This window comes from Cervus canadensis, chromosome 5 (assembly GCF_019320065.1).
Source record: "Cervus canadensis isolate Bull #8, Minnesota chromosome 5, ASM1932006v1, whole genome shotgun sequence".
Taxonomy (NCBI): domain Eukaryota; kingdom Metazoa; phylum Chordata; class Mammalia; order Artiodactyla; family Cervidae; genus Cervus; species Cervus canadensis.
The window spans coordinates 65,752,555-65,773,257 of NC_057390.1; the positions used below are offsets into that span (position 1 = coordinate 65,752,555).

General features: G+C 40.4%; 1 protein-coding gene across 24 annotated transcripts in view; it reads right to left on the reverse strand.

The window, feature by feature from the left end:
- Positions 1-5,096: 5,096 nt before the first annotated feature.
- AAK1 (AP2 associated kinase 1) overlaps positions 5,097-20,703 on the reverse strand; it is a 163,468-nt gene continuing 147,861 nt past the window's right edge. For 12 of the 24 annotated variants that reach the window (XM_043468986.1, XM_043468985.1, XM_043468991.1 and 9 more), the window contains 2 exons: positions 18,997-19,107; positions 5,097-8,365 (listed from right to left, as the gene is read on the reverse strand). In XM_043468986.1, coding sequence (XP_043324921.1) covers positions 7,245-8,365; positions 18,997-19,107 — 1,232 coding nt within the window. In that variant the 3' untranslated portion in view covers positions 5,097-7,244. Of the gene's footprint in view, positions 8,366-13,100; positions 18,074-18,996; positions 19,108-20,703 lie in introns of those variants that run through there. The other 12 variants (XM_043468992.1, XM_043468996.1, XM_043468999.1 and 9 more) reach the window with 2 other exon arrangements.

Here is a 20,703-nt window from a genome sequence, read left to right on the forward strand (position 1 = left end):
TAAGAAAAAGCTGTTTACAGGAAAAAGGAAGGTAAATAAAAATCAACATGATCCTTCAGTCTTCTCTTTCATTCCCCACTTATTGGTATGGTTATAATAGGGGAATGTCAAATGAGGACATGAGCAAGCAAGGTAAAGCCACAGACTTGCAGCAGCAGAGAAAAACCAGAAAAGACTTGGGTCTGTCAGTTTAAGGATGGGATCTTGGGCATCACATGTAGGAGGCCTGATTCCTAATAAAGATCAATATTCTCACAGTTGGATTGACATCCTCATGAGGCTAGCAGGACCATAAGTCAGACAGCAGGAGGCATCCTGGCAATTGAGACACTGTCAGTGTGAATTCCCACATCAAAGGTGAGCAGCTAAGTTGTTTTCAACAACCTAGTGAATTTATCTCATAGTGAAAGAACACAAAAACAATCCCCAACCAGATACTACTTTTTATTTTCAAGCATTTTGAAATTTTCCGTTAAGTGAACTTCACAAGTTTGCAAGTGTTCTGCTGGTTAAAACCAACCAATCAACAAACATAGTTGACAGTCATTTGGAAACTAAGAATTTAAACTTATGATTCTATTTAAAATCTTCATGTTTACTCCAGAAGGCAGGATTGGAGATTCTGAACTCAGGAATGGCTGTGAACACCTAGAAGGTGCCCCCATCTCCTTAGAAGGTCTTTTCAGTGACTCTCCTATGTACCTTTCATCAGAATAATCTGAGTTCATATACAACTGCATCTGTGCGACCCGCAGCCATTCCAAAGCTGACTAGCCAGTGTTCTCCAATTTCAAATCCAAAGACACAGCAGAGAATAACATTTTTCCTTATTAAAGGGACCCAAGGGGCTCCAACTTAAGTAGTATCCTTCCTGCTAGAGAGTGAGTGAGATCTCAGTCTTCTCTGGTTTCCTATAATAAAATTTTCTATTTGATACAATGCATACATATTATATAACCTGCATTTTGGAGACTTTTCATTATGGAAACAAATACAGCATGAGTGAATTTCTATTGCCAGATCACTCTGTGATTACACCTATCTTAAAGAAACTGAAATCTGCTACTTTATGAGTCAGTGAAATGTCCACCAAATAGATGAAAACAATGATGTACATGTATTCTAAAACTTACTAAATAATGGGTCAATAATATATTGGTATTTTTCTTAAAAGTTCAGAAAGAAATCTTGGTTGCCTGGTTACACGCAGACCTAATATGGGAGTGTAGATACGTACACATCAGTCCACACATTCGAGATTTTCAACTCAACAATGAGTGAGCCCAAAATGAAAAAGAATTTGTGGCCAAGATATCATTGAATCCTGTCCAGCACCTGCTTTAGCATCAAATTCTGTTCATTTTCCATTTTCCAATCTAATAAGTATTTGAAGCTAAAGGGCTCTCGGTGTGAGCCTGGTGGCTCAGCCAGTAAAGAATTCGCCTGTAATGCAGGAGATGGAAGAAATGTGGGTTCAATCCCTGGGTCGGGAAGATCCCCTGGAAAAAGAAATGGCAACCCACTCTTGCCTGGAGAATCCCATGGACAGAGGAGCCTGGTGGGCTCCAGTCAGGGGTTGCAAAGAGTCGAACACGACACGACTGAGTGACTAAGCACACAGGCAAGTGTGGGCCTAAGAAACAGATACGCTTAACATCTTTCACCACACATAAGATAACTTCATTAATTCAATCGTGTGTGTTAGTTGATTGATGTGGACTCTTTTAACAGTTCATCAGTGCATGCTGTGGGTCAATGTTTTATCTCTAAACATATTGTGGCTCACTGCACTCCACTGAAATGAAAGGTCACAGGTTCCTTTCTGTATTCTGTATCCTATGTGTAATGCATATAACACAGAAAACAAACTAAAACAAGGACTGCAGTATTTTGTTGACTATATGTTTTCTTTTTCTCTTTAATGTTAGCTCCCTGTAGTTGTTGGAAACATGCATTTGCTACTTAATTCAAAGCACCCTGAGCACTCCTGATTTCGTAAAGCTAAATTTCCCAGATTTCCAGATTCAGGATGGCCTCTGGTAAGAATATTTTATCTTTTTTTTTTTTTTTTTTTAGAATATTTTATCTTTATTTTTAAAATTTTATTATTTTTTTTTTTGCCCACACTGTGTGGCATGCAGGAGCTTAGCTCTCCATTCAGGGATGCAACCTGTACCCGCTTGCATTGGGAGCAGAGTCTCAACCACAAGACCACCAGGAAAGTCTCAAGAACACTTTCTCTCTAAATGATGCATTTACCCTATGTGATCCAAAGACCATCAGCACAGAATTCATTAGTTATTCACTAATAATTGTGATCCAATAATCCAAAAATTTTAATGCATCATTAAGGACACAAAAGTAATTTGCATGTGTCTATATTTATTTCTTGCTCAAAAAAGGTATTTATAGAGTCTCCACCCAGCATAGGTCTCTAGCAAGAATAAAATAAAAAAGGATTACGAGCTCAACTTAACAAATGATTCAATTATGTAATAAGATCACTATAATTTTATTGATTTCATCTTGAGAACAAAAATGATCAGGAGGAATTGATCAAAAAACCAAAGGAAAGTCTTTTCACAGGGCTGTTACAGAGGTAATCCTGAGTAGTTTGAAAGGGTGAATTAGAATGACCTTCTACTTTAAGAGTTTCTAGGATGAACCTTCCTTGAATATTCCCATCCTTTTCACTCCAGAACAGTATGAAAAGGCAAAAAGATAGGACACTGAAAGGTGATCTCTCCAGATCAGTGGAGAAATAGCTCCAGAAAGAATGAAGAGGTGGAGCCAAAGCAAAAACAACACTCAGATGTGGATGTGACTGGTGATGGAAGTAAAGTCTGATGCTGTAAAGAGCAATATTGCATAGGAACCTGGTATCTGAGGTCCATGAATCAAGGCATATTGGAAGCGGTCAAACAGGAGATGGCAAGAGTGAACATCGACATTTTACGAATCAGCGAACTAAAATGGACTGGAAAGGGTGAATTTAACTCAGATGACCATTATACCTACTACTGTGGGCAAGAATCCCTTAGAAGAAATGGAGTAGCCATCATAGTCAAGAAAAGAGCCCGAAATGCAGTACTTGGATGCAATCTCAAAAACGACAGAATGATCTCTGTTCGTTTCCAAGGCAAACCATTCAATATCACAGTAATCCGAGTCAATGCCCCGACCAGTAATGCCGAAGAAGCTGAAGTTGAATGGTTCTATGAAGACCTACAAGACCTAGAACTAACACCCAAAAAGATGTTCTTTTCATTTATAGGGGACTGGAATGCAAAAGTAGGAAGCCAAGAAATACCTCGAGAAATACCTGCAAAAAGGTAAAATAGTTGTCTGAGGAGGGCTTACAAATAGCTGAGAAAAGAAGAGAAGAGAAAGGCAAAGAAGAAAAGGAAAGATATACCCATTTGAATGCAGAGTTCCAAAGAATAGCAAGGAGAGGTAAGAAAGTCTTCCTCAGTGATCAATGCAAAGAAATGGAGGAAAACAATAGAATGGGAAAGACTAGAGATCTCTTCAAGAAAATTAGAGATACCAAGGGAACATTTCATGCAAAGATGGGCACAATAAAGGACAGAAATGGTATGGACCTAACAGAAGCAGAAGATATTAAGAAGAGGTGGCAAGAATACACAGAACTGTACAAAAAAGATCTTCATGACCCAGATAATCACAATGGTGTGATCACTCACCTAGAGTCAGACATCCTGGAATACAAAGTCAAGTGGGCCTTAGGAAGCATCACTCCGAACAAATCTAGTGGAGGTGATGGAATTCCAGTTGAGCTATTTCAAATCCTAAAAGACAGTGCTGTGAAAGTGCTATACTCAGTATGCTAGCAAATTTGGAAAACTCAGCAGTGGCCACAGGACTGGAAAAGGTCAGTTTTCATTCCAATCCCAAAGAAAGGCAATGCCAAAGAATGCTCAAACTACCCCACAATGGCACTCATCTCACACGCTAGCAAAGTAATGCTTAAAATTCTCCAAGCCAGGCTTCAACAGTACATGAACCATGAACTTCCAGATGTTCAAGCTGATTTTAGAAAAGGCAGAGGAACCAGAAATCAAATTTCCAACATCCACTGGATCATCAAAAAAGCAAGAGCTCCAGAAGAACATCTATTTCTGCTTTATTGACTATGCCAAAGCCTTGGACTGTGTGGATCACAATAAACTGTGGAAAATTCTGAAAGAGATGGGAATACCAGACCACCTGACCTGCCTCTTAAGAAACCTGTATGCAGGTCAGGAAGCAACAGTTAGAACTGGACATGGAACAACAGACTGGTTCCAAATAGGAAAAGGACTACATCAAGGCTGTATATTGTCACCCTGCTTATTTAACTTATATGCAGAGTACATCATGAGAAATGCTGGACTGGATGAAGCACAAGCTGGAATCAAGACAGCTGGCAGAAATATCAATAACCTCAGATATGCAGATGACACCACACTTATGGCAGAAAGAGAAGAAGAATTAAAGAGCCTCTTGATGAAAGTGAAAAAGAAGAGTGAAAAAGTTGGCTTAAAACTCACCATTCAGAAAACTAAGATCATGGCATTTGGCTCCATCACTTCATGGCAAATAGATGAAGAAACAGTGAAAACAGTGGCTGACTTTATTTTGTGGAGCTCCAAAATCACTGCAGATGGTGATTGCAGTTATGAAATTAAAAGACGCTTGCTCCTTGGAAGAAAAGTTTTGATCAACCTAGACAGCATATTAAAAAGCAGAGACATTACTTTGCCAACAAAGGTCTGTCTAGTCAAAGCTATGGTATTTCCAGTAGTCATGTATGGATGTGAGAGTTGGACTATAAAGAAAGCTAAGCGCTGAAGAATTGATGCTTTGGAATGTGGTGTTGGAGAAGATTCTTGAGAATCCCTTTGACAGCTAACCAGTCCATCCTAAATGAAATCAGTTCTGAATATTCTTTGGCAGGACTGATGTAGAAGCTGAAACTCTAAAACTTTGACCACCTGATGAGAAGAACTGACTCATTTGAAAAGACCCTGATGCTGGGAAAGATTGAAGGCAGGAGGAGAAGGGGATGACAGAGGATGAGATGGTTGGATGGCATCACTGACTCAATGGACATGAGTTTGAGTAAACTCTGGGAGTTGGTGATGGACAGGGAGGCCTGGTGTGCTGCAGTCCATGGGGTCACAAAGAGTTGGACGTGACTGAGCAACTGAACTGAACTTTCACTCCTGCTCATGCAGGCTTTAACTGATAATGACCAAGGTAAGAATTTGGGGTGTAAATTTTCATACTCGTTAGCCAAAATCAATCAATTGGAAAGATGATTCAACATCCACTGTTACACAGAATATTCAGAAATGATCACTGGGAGAAAAGCCCAGTGAACATTTAGCATCCTCAAAAGTGAAGGGCCGGCACTGCGAAGCCTCATTTGGAAAAACCACTGCTAGGAGCCCTGATCCAGTGCCAATTATTTATGTTTTAACCTGGACAGCTGAAATAGGTGGAGACTAAACTAGAAAAAGTCTTGAGAAGTATCTGTTTATATTTTACTGTCAAGATCCCAGAATTTCAAATTTAAAAATACTACATTTAATCAATGGCAATTGAGTCTGACATTCAGACTTGATTCTCAGATGAATTTCCCATAATTCTTAAGTCATTAATCTTGGTTGGTGAGCAACTCTTCTAACTTCCCCAGCTAATGGAGAAATCATGAATATTTACTACGAGTTACAGAAAACTTGCAAGTTGAAACATGAACTTCTTCAGGAGAAATCTTCCCACTGAGATGTAAGCTTCAACTTAAGGCACTGATAATAAAGCGCATGAGGACAGTCAAGAATAACTCAGATCTTTCCAGAAATAGAAGACATTTCAAAAGCGCAAGTCAAGCACCTGTCTGACCTGCTTCACCATCCGAGGGGACAAAGAATGGGAAGGTTCACATGGCTGAATGGTTCAGTTCTTTTCATTCTCCCAAACTTATTTACATGTCTCAGGTTTCTACTTCCTCAAGGGGCAGACAAAGGGGACAAAGATGTGGAAAAACAAAAAGCAAATCTAGTTTGTAGCCTAGTCTCATGATCAATTAATTTCATAATGACAGCATGGAGTGCTCGGACCTAAGATTTTTAAAATTACTTGAGTACTTTTTAAAAGTACTTAGACCCCAAACCCAGTGGTTGGAACTGTAACAAGGTGTTGTTTTCTATTGTTCTCAGGGGAAACTGTATAAGGATAGTTAATTTTTCAAGACTTTATGAATGAAACTTGTTAACAGCAAATTCTAAAGGAAAAAATAATCTACTTGGAAAATTCCATTCCAGCAGGATTTTCCTACTCATTCCAATAAATTAAATTTTGCCATGAGAAAAGAATGCAATAAAAACAGGGTTCAAGTAAGTTAGGTTAGGCAAACAAATACCAGCAAATGAATGATTTTGGGGGTACACAAAGTGGGACAGGATCTACCTAAAGGAAGCACGTTTCCTGTGCAAACAGACATGTACACACACAGCTGTGCACTCACATGAATTTTTAAAATGTGCACGTGGGGGAAGGCTCAACGCCATCAAACACCAGCACAGAAATCTCATCTGTTTGCATTTCTACAAAGGAAAGGATCTAACACATGTTACACACCCACCGACACTCATGCTTGAGGACCAGGGTGGCCTACACAGGCTCATGTCCAGAGAAGCCTTCTAGAATTGCTGGTTTTAGAGGAATGATTAGTATCTTCAGGATCACACTTCCTTTTGATGAACATAATTTTTATCTTGTGTTTCTTTCCTGATATGTACCCTTTTCAAGAGTATGAAACCAAGTCTGGGAGGAACTCATCTTAATTCCTCATTAGACATGACTCAGAACAGGAACTACAGGAATCAAAGTAGCAATAGCATGGCCCCTTTGGGAAGTTATTTCTGGATTTACTGAGAAGTGGTTTGAGATTAAAAGTTTCTAGGCAAACAACAGAAAGCAGAATTCTGGGTGGAGGTGAAGATGGACACGCTCACTGAAAGTCCAGAAATCAATATAAACAAAAGCAATGAGCATAATTTAGAGGAGTTTCAACTAAGTATCACCTTGACTGAGTTTGTTGACTCGAGAAGTTCTGCTCTGACTCATGGAACTGAAAGAGAATAATTGATATAAATCTTCTCAGGAAGGCTCAGCTGGGAGTGATGTGGTGGGTATTGAGGGTAGGGTAGAGACAGAGGCCTGAGGCTCAGGCATGGCTCCTAAGGTTTCTGTTTGCCTGATTTCGAAGGAAAGGGTGCTAAAGCAAAAGGATCAGCAGCTGGCAGCTCCGTAGTCCTGGAGGAAAGGGATGTGATGGAAACGGAGCCAGCTATCGACTGCTTATTGGTTTGCGAAACAATTTTGTAGGCAGCGATGGGCTGGGCTTCTGGATTCGGCTCATCTTCGGGGCTATAGTGACGGGAATATTTGGATAAAGACTGGGGGCGGAATGGTTTGCCTGCCACGGGGCCTGAGACAGCTTCTTTCTGGGGCTGAGGTCCTTTGTTTCTGTCATTAGGATGGGCCCCAGATTCCAGGGAGGAGCCCCTGGAAGAGATGCTGTCAAGATGGTCTGCTGCTTGTACAGGGTGGGAGGGGAGGTTAGACGGCTGGGCAAAGCCAGCCATGGAATACTGAGCTCGGATGGACGGGTACACGGCTCGATCGAGGCCCGGGAGCAGAGGGATGTCATCGGTCTGACTCAGGAGACCGGGCTGCTCCTGGGCGGGGCTCTGGGCAACTGTTGACTCCTCCATGCCTTTCTTCTTTGTAAAGGGAGCTCTCAAGAACACATCCGTCTCCTCTGGCTGGGAAGGAGCCACGCTGCCCTTGGAGACAAAGGGGGCTTTGGCAAAAATGTCCATGTCATCAGCGGGAACCCTTGAGCTCCTGAAGGGGGCAGTGGCAAACACATCTGGCTCACCAAGTCCATCAGCAGTTGGCTGAGTGAGGGCTCCGAACTGGTTCTTCCTCCCACCTTGCAAAGCCTTGGCCTGCGCGGGAGTCACCTCTGGCTGAGTGAAGGGAGTGGCTCCTCCTAGCTTCCCCTGCGGAGGCTTGCAGCTCTCATCCTCTTCTTCTGACTCCAAGAGCAGAGGGCGAGAGCCACTGCAGTCCAGCATGTCCCCCTCAAGGTCGGTCCCCTCCTCTTCACTGCTGTGGAACGAGCTGTTGCTGGAAGGGCCATCTCGGGCCAAGTAGTCAGATTCTAAACTGTTCTGAGTTTTCGTGCCAGGTACCCGGGAGGGGTCCGGGTACAGGGGAAGGCCTTTAACACCCGTTGATTCTTTAAAGTGCTCTACAGTTATTACAGGAGAGGGAATGGGCTCTCTCTGGAGACCTAGAAAAGCACAAAATGCAGAATTAATGCACTGGTCCATTCAATGCTCCTTGGAACACTCAATGGTCAACCCGCGGCAGGAACATTGTGGGACCAAATAATGGATGTTGAAAATGGAAAAAGGAAAAACAGAACAAGAAAAGTCAGGCAAGGAAACGGCACACAAATTGGAACACAACCAATCACGGTCTCACATTTCGGAACACGAGGAACAATGTGGAGGAAAGGAGATGAAGGTGTTAGGCACACAACATTCAGTGTTAACTACGCAATGCTCCTGCGCACGTGGGGGCCAGGCACTGACACCTGCTCTACCTGACTGGCTCTGGATGGAATGAAAAACCCAGGCCCTCATCTCCACATCTACCATTAACAGTTCGGGCTGATGCAGAGATACCATCTGGGGACAAACTCAGTTCAGATCTGATGTGTGGTCACCTGCTCCCCTCTGCCTGTGACTGAGAACTGCACCTCCCCCCTTGAAAAAAAGCAGCAGAACATGGCTGCTTGATAAATACACAATTACTTGATGATTGACATCATACGCACTACTCAAAGAGTACAAGAGTGCCCCAAATATGAATGCTGAAGGCACTTTTCAAAGGGGAGGAGACATAGTCAGTATCACATTAAACAAATCACCTTCAGCTGGAGTTGCCCTGGAATTTTGTTTTAAGTCTTCCAAGTTAGCAAAGATCTCCTCTGCTTAAATGAATCCATCATAAGCTTCTTTAAGCAAAAGGAGGAAGATGCACAGGTAATTACAGAAGTATTTGCAAACTCTAATATGCTAATAGATTTCTATCAAGGTAGAGGTGCCTCAGGGTGCTCTGGCTTTCAAAATCAAACAGACAATTATCAGAATGTAAGAGAGCTTACCTTCCAAAAATATTAGCAGGTTAGAAGTATGTCATTGGGCACATGTTAGCAAGAGGGCAGGAAAAAGGCATATGTAACTAAGCAAGAAGAATCCAGAGAAAAGGGTGATTGGGGGCAGAGGTATCATGTCATCATGGGTTTCCCAACCCACCAGGGGAAGAAGTTACAGGTACCATGATTCGGATTCTATAGATGACTCAGAACCTCTGTACAGAGGTAATTCAATCATCCTCTCCCCATATTACCCTCTCCCCTTCTATGCAAACCATTAGCTAGTAGAAACATCTGCTAACGATTTTCCCCTGCTAAAGTTTCTGCTTGAATTAAGCACACAGAACACAGCAGAAGCAGCATCAAAATCAATTTATTGGGAAACCAGTTACTCAGAGACATTACATTGTAAAGAGATGTAGAGAGCGATCTGAACATTTTAGGAGATACTGTACAAAAATACTATGTTTCTCTGAATCCTGTAATTTTTTTAGCAGTGCTTCTTTTTTATTTTAGTGCTTCTTTTTAAACAGTTCTGACCTTAAGTATTATTTTTGGAAACAAACGTGCCCCCCACCCCAACCCCTTCTCTTTCTAAAACTGTGAATGTATTTGGTAAATTCCAACTTAGGGAGTCTTTAAGTTAAACTCTGTACTGGTGCCAGAAGACTTTCTGAATAGTTTTTGAAGAGGATAATGTTTCCTTGCACTGTAACTTTGATATGTGCATCTACGTGGTGATAGGAAAGCATTAGTCAGGGAACAGGAAATAAATGGAATACCTTCTCCCTTGCAATATATGTGGAGGGACATAACTCTGACCTCTCAAGCAAGCATACTGATATTAGATCTGTCACAGTGATCCCCAGATGATGGTATCTGGGAGGAAATTCAAAATGCAATAGGGCAGGGAACTTTTCCAAAATAAGATTTGCTAAGCAAAGTGCTAGGAACCACCCCTTCCAAACTCCTTGAACCACTTTCTAACATAGTTATCAGTTGGACAAAGTTTTTAGTTCTCAAAACTAAGGCATGGCTTCTCATCTCCGAAAACAACCCTAAGTGCTGATGCAGTTCTGTGGGAGAGCAATGTATCTCTTAGGAAAGAACTGACACAGTTAGTCAAGCCAATGATGAACTCTGGCCACCATATGGACCAATAATGAGCACTAGTTTGACTGGAGCTAGTTTTGGGGAAATTTTAATGGAATGCAGTCAAATCAAATTGTAAGCACAAACCTCCAAAAAGCAGTTTGCTATAGAACATGGAGCGTCTTGGATGCCTGCAGAATTAGATGACATTTTGAGAGCTGGAAGGTAGCAAGTAGGGGTGCCCATGTTCAGAGTTGGAGAGGCTGGAAGGGCATTCCTAGCCTATATAAACTATTTATGTTAAAAACGAGTTCTTGGTCAAGTCAACTGTAAATCTGTCAACTCTGAGCATATTCTATGACTTTCATAGTGAATAATAGGAAAATCATACCTAAAGTTTGCAACAACTTTTTAAAAATGTACATAGTCACAAAAATACTATAACATTAAGTTTGACAGGAGAACTAGTCTCCAGTTCTTCAAAACAAGACCAGACTTATTTGATCTCTGAGCATGAATCTGCTCTATAGGATTGGAAAAGTACATTTAAAGGATTCTCCTGAAAAGGCCGGATCTGTTAACCTTTCCATTCTTTTTAGAGGAGGTGCAGTATGACCAAGGCTGAGAGCAACTGCCCTTTGCAACTCTCCAAGCCCGGCATTCTGGAGACCAGAGACACGTGGTGGGTATGGGGTGCGCAGACATCCACATCCCCGCAGGGAATTTTGGTGGTGGCAGCACAAGAAACAAAGCAGTCAAGAGAAGGAGGAATTCTAAATAACTGTAAACAGAAGACAGACATTAAATCTTGTTGGCGGTTAGAAGGTTTCATTTTTTTTTTTTTCTTAATATGAATGTGTTATTGTAGGAAGGGAAAGCATGTGTTTCCAGGGTGAACAGTCCTTATATGTGAAGATAGCCTTGTACTGTGAGAAAAACATGTTGGACGCCATCTGCCTATAAGCGATGAAAGATTTACACTAATTTAACCTCAGTGTCTTGGCCCATTTCCTTTGCAAACCAATGGCTATGCATAGCAGATGCCCTGTGACCATAAAACTCAAAAACCTAGCCAGTTGTTCTTGTGGTGTGGGGTGATGGGGCGGGGTGGCTGAGCTAAACCCCAGGACCTGACCTCACAGGGTCAGAGTCTCCCTTACCAAGCATAAGGATCTTCTTTACCATGAAGTTTAAGGTGGGGCATTTTGTTCTAATTCTCTCAAGTCATGTCTCTCTCTCTCTTTTGGTTTAGCACATTAAATTAAGCAAGAAGTCAAAATACACTTCTTCATATATATGGAATTTAGAAAGATGGTAACGACAACCCTATATGCAAAACAGAAAAAGAGACACAGAAGTACAGAACAGACTTTTGAACTCTGTGGGAGAAGGTGAGGGTGGGATGTTGCGAAAGAACAGCATGTATATTATCTATGGTGAAACAGGTCACCAGCCCAGGTGGGATGCATGAGACAAGTGCTCGGGCCTGGTACACTGGGAAGACCCAGAGGAATCGGGTGGAGAGGGAGGGGGGAGGGGGGATCGACATGGGGAATACGTGTAAATCTAATGCTGATTCATGTCAATGTATGACAAAACCCACTGAAAAAATAAATAAATAAATTATAAAAAAAAAAAATACACTTCTTTTTCTTGCTTTGATGTAGGGACTGTGTGAGTGGTTAAGGTCAAGCACACTGTTCCAATGCTTCCACTAGGGATAACTCCATTTTAGTCTATTTTGAGGCTTCAAACTACATCAATTTCAGTAAAGAGCTTATATGCTTTGAAGGAAAGGCATACGCACAAGTATCTGATGATTTTGCAAAGACTCTCACCAATTCCCTCTTAATTTCCCAAGCAACTCGAAGTGCTGAATGATTTAGAATAGGTTACCCCTGGAAATTTTATCTGATGGACACAGTGAAGGCCAGTGTTCCCTTAAAAAAGAAAAATCAAAATCTGAAGACTGCAATTTCAGGCTGGATCTTCCTGAGAGCCATATACCATAGGTGACCAGAATTTCCCTTTCTCCCATACTATAAAGTGAAATAACAATTAGAAGAAGCATCAGAGACATACTTCTTGCCCTAAACCGGAAATGAAGACTTGAGAGTATTGGAAAACCTTCTCATTCAGTTAGTTAGCAAACAGCAAAATACATCCCTTCTCAAGAACTTCAGAAATGCAACACCAAATGAAACCCACACTCTTTCAGAGTTGAATCAGGGAATCAGGAGAATGTACTTCAAAAGCATAATTTCCATGACCTTTTGCTTAGATGATAAGATCAAGCATTTGGTTCTACCATATGCTGTGGAGTTGCACTAAAACCCACGCCTGGGAGCCAACATGGCTAGCGATGCTGTTTCTCTCGAGCCAATGGAGCAATTAAATGAGAAATTTCTCCTTGGGCATAAAACTGCTGTTGCCAGTTAATTAAACAAAATGTTTAATTAAATTGGCCTGGGTGCATCAAAGATTAAATTCAAGGATGGTAGCTGCAAATATGTGCTCCTTTTTACAACTCTACGTCTGGTCGTATCAAATGCAGGCTCACAGGGGTTTTCATCTCCATGACCGCAGGTGAAGCCAGGGTAGCCAGGACTCATTACAACGTCCTCGGCACGTCTCTCAGATGTGTCTGCACAGTACTCATGCACAGGTGCTTATCGTCACTCAACAATGTGTTTAAATCCTTTTTGTAAAAGTGGGTTTTCAGATCAGGAAAAGAGCAGCTATTGTAGGTTATTTATAGCTCTGAACATCATGCTCCCCGTTGAACAGATAAAAGTCTTTATTTTTCTGTATGTTTACATAAGAAATTTGTTTACAGACTTGTTTTTTTATACAATACTTGCGTAGCAATGTTCAAATTTCACATTTTTTACTGTATAAGATAACTTCGTGTACCTCTGTTTGCTTTGTCTTCTTGGGGAGGACAGGAAAAAGGTCTATGGTAAATACACATACACTTGACGAGGGGGGTGTGCAACAGGGCAAAGGAGACTCCCAGGGAAAGAGTGAACTGGGGCCACTACATCAGAGTGGGAACCAAGGCGACACCTTCCATTCTAGCAACACCACCACTTGGTAATTCTGCATAGATCAGCTCTGACCCAGAACCTCTCTCCCTGATCATCATGAAAGGAAACCCAAGAGAAACAAAATAGTATCATGTTACAGTTACTTGAAATGGAGGCCACCTGGGATTCATTCTGACTCAAGAAATCCAAGCACATTCAGCTCCAGGAGCATTACTAGTGGGGAAAAGGAAAAGGCTAACTTTGTGTTGGTAAACTACAGTCTCTTGAGAGGAATAAAAGATAGCTTTGTAATATCTGGAGTGTTTCAGCAAAGGTACCATGTTAAATATCCATCTAACAATTTCTCTATCTGGCAGCCTCTGATTAGCTGAATTCAATACTTTGGGGGCAATCCTGTCATTTTTATCTCCAAGCTTTAAGTGCATGGCTACAGAATTCTGAATCTTATAGACTGAGAAAGTTAAAGACTCCTGGAACTACAGATAAACATCAGCATGGGAGACTTTGTTTTGGCCCAAGGTATCTATAGGGTGTATCCCGTTAGCTGACTTCATAGGCTTCCATACCGCTGGGCTGAGGTCAACCCCAAAAGTCACCTCCTTCCCCCAGCACTGCTGAATGTAGAACTGTTCCTGACCTGGGGGGAAAGCTGTGTTGGTTTGAATCATTTATTTGTCAGGGGAGCTCCCCAAAGAGATCAGAAACAAAACTAATAGTTCATCTTGAGAAAAACAAATTCTTTCCTGGGTTTGTACCCCTATAATTATTAGCAATCCAAGTTCCACAATTCTCATTTGGGAAGAAGCAACTCCAGTATCCAATGACATTAAACAAACTGACAACCTCTTTCAGAGGTATTATAAAACCCATAGTTTCAATTTTCTACGCCATACTAAAGACAGGCAAAATCACACAAGTTCCTTTATTCAGAATATTAAAGAAATTAAGACTGACTGTTGTCACAGTCCATTATAAGGTCCTCTCTGGGAATTTTCAGTGGATTATTCTTCTGACTATCTTCCATTGTAACCACTCTTCAGTGTAGGGGAGTGGTTTTGCTTTTTTGGAAACATCAAATGTTACTTAGAACCAAGAGTGGTGAAAAAAGATCAAGAGAAAGGGCATACATTCAGATGCTGAAAGTGATACTAATTAGATAATAATACAACTGATTTTCTTATATTTTTAACATAAATGGTGGTAGCATCATTAAAATAAGTATTATTTTCCCAAGTAAAACTAGATGCCTTTGAAGGGAACACTCAATTAGATGTCACAATTCTGATATGTCTGCTAAAGAAATCACTAACTATAATCATATTCACAAGTGTCCATTTAAACCTTATCTCCTCTGAGGCCTGTGTTTTCACTGGGACTTGAATTTGGTGACCTAGTTATCTGAATGCTGTAAAGGGAAAAAAAAAAAACCCAATTTGTGATGTTTTCTGGTTTAGTTACTATTTTGCACAGTTGGAATAAAAGCAAATCAGAAACATATGCTTACAGTATTTGTCCATTTTAAAATAGCAGATCCTTAATTACACAGTTTACAATAATTGAAATCTGATGCTGTTGGAATAGGTAGATGCATGTGTGTAGTATTAAAAAAAGGAAAATCTATGTCCAACATTCTGTGATGACTTAGGGGTCTCTTCAGATAACCAAGAGAGCAACCCAGGTTAGCGAAAGCCTATTGTAATTCTCTAAAATATAAATACTACTATAGTAATAGTAAGAGCTACGGAAGATAACTGAAGGACATCAGGATTATCTAAATCCTTCATAGTCCTTCTAAAGCATCATAATAAACACTGAGAACCCTAGAATTCTACAATCTTAAAACCATCTGGTCCAAAGTCATCACTGTAGTAAGGAGCAGCAGTTCTAAGAAGTGAAGCTCCTGCTGAAGGCCACTGGGCCAGGGACTGGCAAAGGTCAGGAGGAGCCCCCAGGGGGCCTCTCTTGCCTGCATCTCTTCTCCCACCACCCACATCTATGAAATGAAGTGGATGAACTAGAATAATCTCTAAGGTCCCTCTTGTAGCTCAGTCTACAGTTTCAAAGTTCTATCAATTATTAGCACACTATGTTCATCTCAAATAAACCCTTTTAACTCAGGGATGGTGCTATAAACGAAAGGAGGCCCCATTTATTGAGTCACTCACATGTTTTCTTTAATAGAAAAATAGTTCTATCCTTTGAAGCCTTACTCCTAAAGAACAAACTCAAGATAATTTCATGTCATTATTCCCCTCAGGCTTCCTTCCTCCACCCAGTCTCTCTGGTTTCTAGTCTGTTCACTTTCATTAACATTCTCTATTAAGCTTTATTGAGCCAGATGACTAGATAATACATCTCAATGTAATTATGGGTAATACATGAAAAGGACAATTGAGAGACACCTAATTTTGAAACTGTACTCTTTATGGCTTCAATTACATTGGGAAGCTAGATATTTCACTGTATTGCTAACATGTATGTATGGGAAAAAATCAGGTTGGAAAACATAGGCATAAAACATTATTCTTATTTAAAAATAAACTATCTCCTCATTAGTTTACATATTCTTTCTATGTCTGGGAAAAAGAACACCATTTTGATCTTCAGTAATGATCCCATCCATAAAAGGGCAAACCAAGTCCCATTTTCACTGTCCAAGCAAGGAGAGCTTTTCAAGCATATCTTTTTTTTAACTCTCAGTAGGAAGGTTGTACCTCCCTCAATTCTGGGAATGATTCATCATCCTAACAGAGGCCTGTACATCATGCATCTAGTTTCAGCTGGCATGGAAGTACTTAAAGTCAGAAGGAAAACTGAAAAGTTCTGACTTTTCCTCTGCCGCCTTTCAGAGGCTTTTGAAGCTTGACCTCTGGGGTCAAAGCTTGACCTCTAAAGTACAGTGTGTTGCAGGCTATTGTTGCTGTTCAGCTTTTTTTCCCTCTTAAAGTGCAAACTTGAGGAAGCAGGAACGAAAGTACTAGACAGGGAAACAAGCAAATGGACCTGGAATTTTATTTGTACAAATCTGAGCAGCTAAGAGGTTCCCTTTTGACCGTGGAAATGGCACTCTAGGAAGAGAACCAAGTGGGGTTCTCTGTGCCCACTTCTTTTCAAAGGGTGATTTTATAAAACTGCTTTGCATGTAAGGAAAAAAATATACTTTAGTGAGGAAGGACATGTACAGAGGGTGGTCATGAGGCATGTTGTCACATCAGTGCAGGGACCTTTATTTATTTTATGAACAATATTCTAAGGTTAGTGAGAAACTGCTTTGTTTTGTTTTTTAATCTAAGAAGCCAAGGAAAACCAACTGAACATATTTCACTGGCTGTATCCTTCAGTTCAAACATCAGAGAGAAAGAAAGGTAAGTAGCCAGAGTCAAATTGTGCCTAGTGTGTCTGCATACTTATTTCTGATTATCTGAAAATAAACAACATGCTTATTCTACAAAGACAGAGGACCTGCTGAAAGCTTATAGCAACACACAAGTCTATTCAAAATGATTCCATATGTTACACTGTAGGGTTGCCGTGTAGTTAGTTATACAAGGGAAAGAGATCAAAACCCTGTACAGACACCTGATATCGGACTTGAAACGCCAAGTGGAAACAGAACTATTCAGTGTCTTCATTTATACACAATTTACAATATTTGATTCAAAATAAAAATCACAAGAAAAATACATCTGTTTCTGCTACAATTCCTTCCCTTCCCTCATCCACCCCCCAGTGAAAAGTCTTCTAATAAAAGGTATCATATTACCATATTGTCTTGTTTTGGTCTAATTCTGAGATCCCGGCTTGAGATAGTTAAACACTAAAAGGAATGGCAATACTTGAAATTTATATAATGTACACATTTTATCCAAGGATCTCAAGTACTTGCGGTCACGTCTCCAGATCTGAGAAATCACGATTCAATGGAAGCCAGAATGCTGGAAGGATGCTGGGCAGGTTGCATGGGGTGTAAAATCCCTTGGCTAAGTCTATGATCAAACAAGGTCAGAGCTGGTTGGCTAGAGTTGGGCTCAATTTCTCTTTCCGGACATAAACCATCAGTCAGTTTTACCCTCTCTTAAACCACACACCCATCTCTAGGTTATTGCCTAGAGTCAAGACCAACTGAAGAAGCCATGTCCTCAGGATAATGCAGCAGGATAGAAAAGCAAAAACAGAGAAACACATTCATCAGCATCTGGCCAGAGGAGATGGGGTTGGGAGGATCGATTTGGGAGGCCATTCCTAGCAAGAATGAGACAAAGGTGTCAGTTCACTAGTTTCAGTTACAGTTAAGCTTGTGGAGTCGATTCCGGCAGAGGTGAAGCTCATGGCATCTAGCGCTTGATGTAAGATAATGCTACTGAAGAAGGGTAATGAGGAAACACAGCAAACTAACAGGGAGGAACTGGCCAAAGAGTATCTGGAGGGCCAAAGTGATTTTCTTTCCTTATCATTTCTATGGGAGAAGGCAAGGGATAGAAGATCAGGGCTAGAGGGCCCCTTATTTGCAGATTTTAAAAAAAAATCATTTTCTTATAACTCCGTAATGAAAATGTGTATTACAGTATGAAGGTTACAGAACTGCATCTGCTACTGGGTCACGGCTACAGGTCTATGAGCTGATCCACCAGCAGCAAAGACCTGGCTAGGTTGGGAAGACTGGACTCAGAGCTCCCACTGCTGTTTCTAGAGTGCCCACCTGGAAGTGGAGAGATAGGAATTCAGTACAAAACACAGAGGGTTAAGGTTTAGATGTGCAGAATAAGCAAAGGAGAAAAAAAACCAAACCAAAACAAAAAAATCCTGGAAAAGCAACAATTTACATTTTGAAAACTCTTACATGTTAATTTTTAAACATATAAATTACTTATCCACCACCTCCCACCAAAAGTTTAGGCACTGTGTGCATACCACACTGTAGGCAGGAGATCTTGCAAAGAGCATGCTATTTTCAAATAAGTATCTATTTTGCCTGAGAACTGCTTACTGTACATAATTTCCAGATAATATCAACTCACTTCCCTGGTAAAATAAAAATCAGTTAATTTTTGATTTGAGGAGGAAGTAGTTATTAAGACTACTGCAATAAAAACACGCCTTAAGAATACATAGATGGTCTTATGGCAATTCAGTGCTTTATGGCATGTTCAAATGATTTTAATTGAACAAAGAGGGAAAAAAGGATACTCCACAAATGTCTAAAAGGTGCAAAACGGTGTCAAAGCATCATTATTAATCTCTTTGGGAAGAGTATTTATCACAGATTCTTCTAATTATGATAAAAAATGTTCAGTTCATTTTTTGATATAGATCTTCAGGTGTCCATTTACTGAAGATCACTATTTTTAGCTTGATACTTTGTAAAAACCAGCTTTTAGTCAAACTATTAAATACTTTCCTTCTCTCTAAATAAATATCACTGTCATGCTTTAAGATACCCATATTGGTATCTTTATGTGTACTTCCATCTATCTACACTGGTCCAGCCCACAATGATTGTTATTACCCCCAATTTCTTTCATTAAGTGTTAATGCTTCCCCCCCTTTCTACATTAGGCACATTACTATTTTGAAGAGAGCTGATATCAAGCTCTTTTCTTTTCCCCAGCCTCTCTTTCTTACCTTGTGGGTTTTTGGTTATCAATACAGGAATAGGATCAAACTCATCTTCTGCCACCTTGTCCGAGCCCTCAGGGACATCAAAACCTGAGATGAGATTACTATCTTCCGCAGCTTAATACAGAACGCAAGTACACAAGCAGAAACAACAGAGGTAGAGATCAGCAAATGAGAGAATACATTAGAGGTAACTGCACAATCACTGTTGCTTTTAAAGATGAAAATGCTTATTTTCCTGAGTTGAAATAAAAGCAGTAAAGCTGGAAAACTTGAGGAAATAGAAAAGTAATGCTTTAGAGCTAGCCATGTTAAGACTTTTATAAACGAGAAGGGTTACAGGAAGGGTTCTCCCTGCCTTTATATGGTCATTAAATACAGTTATTGTGAGAGATCTCTTCAACATCAGTAATTCATAAAGGCACAGGAGTTAGTTTCATTGATCTCCTTCACTGAGCTAACAGAGGCTGGACTAACAACTTGAGAAAAACTCAAAACCAGAGACAGCAGGGAGATAATTAGTTGCCCTTTAAGAAGTAACCACTGTATGTGTTAGTGCTAAGTCACTTTGGTTGTGTCCGACTCTTTGTGATCCTACGGACCATAGCCTGCCATACACAGAAAAAACAAAACAAAACAAAATACTTCTGAAAGGACTCACTGCCCTATGATTGGGATAACAGACTTTCAAACTGATGTCCCAGGAATACTGGGGCACAAGATCGCATGCGCTGAGATTTAACGCAGAAGTTTGCTAGAAATTTTCTCCATTCTACAAGCAAGTACTAGCTGAGCACCAATTTTGCAAGTGATGCTTCTCGGTAATTATGCATCACACTCCTGTCAGACATAATTGGCTAAATAGGAAACTTCTCTCTACACGTTCTATAAAAACACAGTCATTTTAATGCTATCAAGGATAAAAACAAAAACTCAGCTATTACCATTGCAAACTAAAGGCTAACTATTTTTCAGTCATATCAGGGAGGCTTCCTTCCTACATTTCCTTCAGAAAGGACTGAACAGCTGTTCCTTTTATATGTATTTGCTCCTTCTAGAAAACCACTTTCACTGTCTGAGCCCAGAAAGAAGTTGACTGAATGCCCGTGTTCCATGTCTGCCACTCTCACAAACCACTCAATGAACAGAACTCAATTTGAGCTATTTTTCTGTCCAGCAGAAGTTCAAATCAGTATTAACACAAGACAAAGAAATAAAAACAGTAGACTAGAAAGAGAAATCTAGTAATTAATCATGACTCCAAGGTTAACTAAAATTCAAACCTTTTCTGAGTTCAATCTTTGAGGATTGACTTTTGAGGAACAGTGCTTTTCTCTTTATTGTAGTCATCACTACCAAAAAACCTGAAATCCGATTTAATGAAACAGTTTTAAGTTCTAAAGCCACCCAGTATCTAATTAGTCAGCTCAGTGGACAGTCAGTCATCTCCCTGAGCTGACTACAAAGGCATGTAGCTGTGTCTTTACGAGAAAGCATGGGATATCTGCATTAGAGGTGACTGTGAGAAAGCCACACTTCCACAATCTGCCATCCCAGCCTGATTAAATATTCTTAGTGAAAGGAACTTTAACACAGGGGTTAAGAGTACAAACTCGAGTTTTCCACTCAAGGAGATGGTTAGAAAACTTCACTAGCAAAGACTTTTGTTAAGGGAAATTCTCTTCTCCTCTAAGGATACATGTGGGCTAGAGA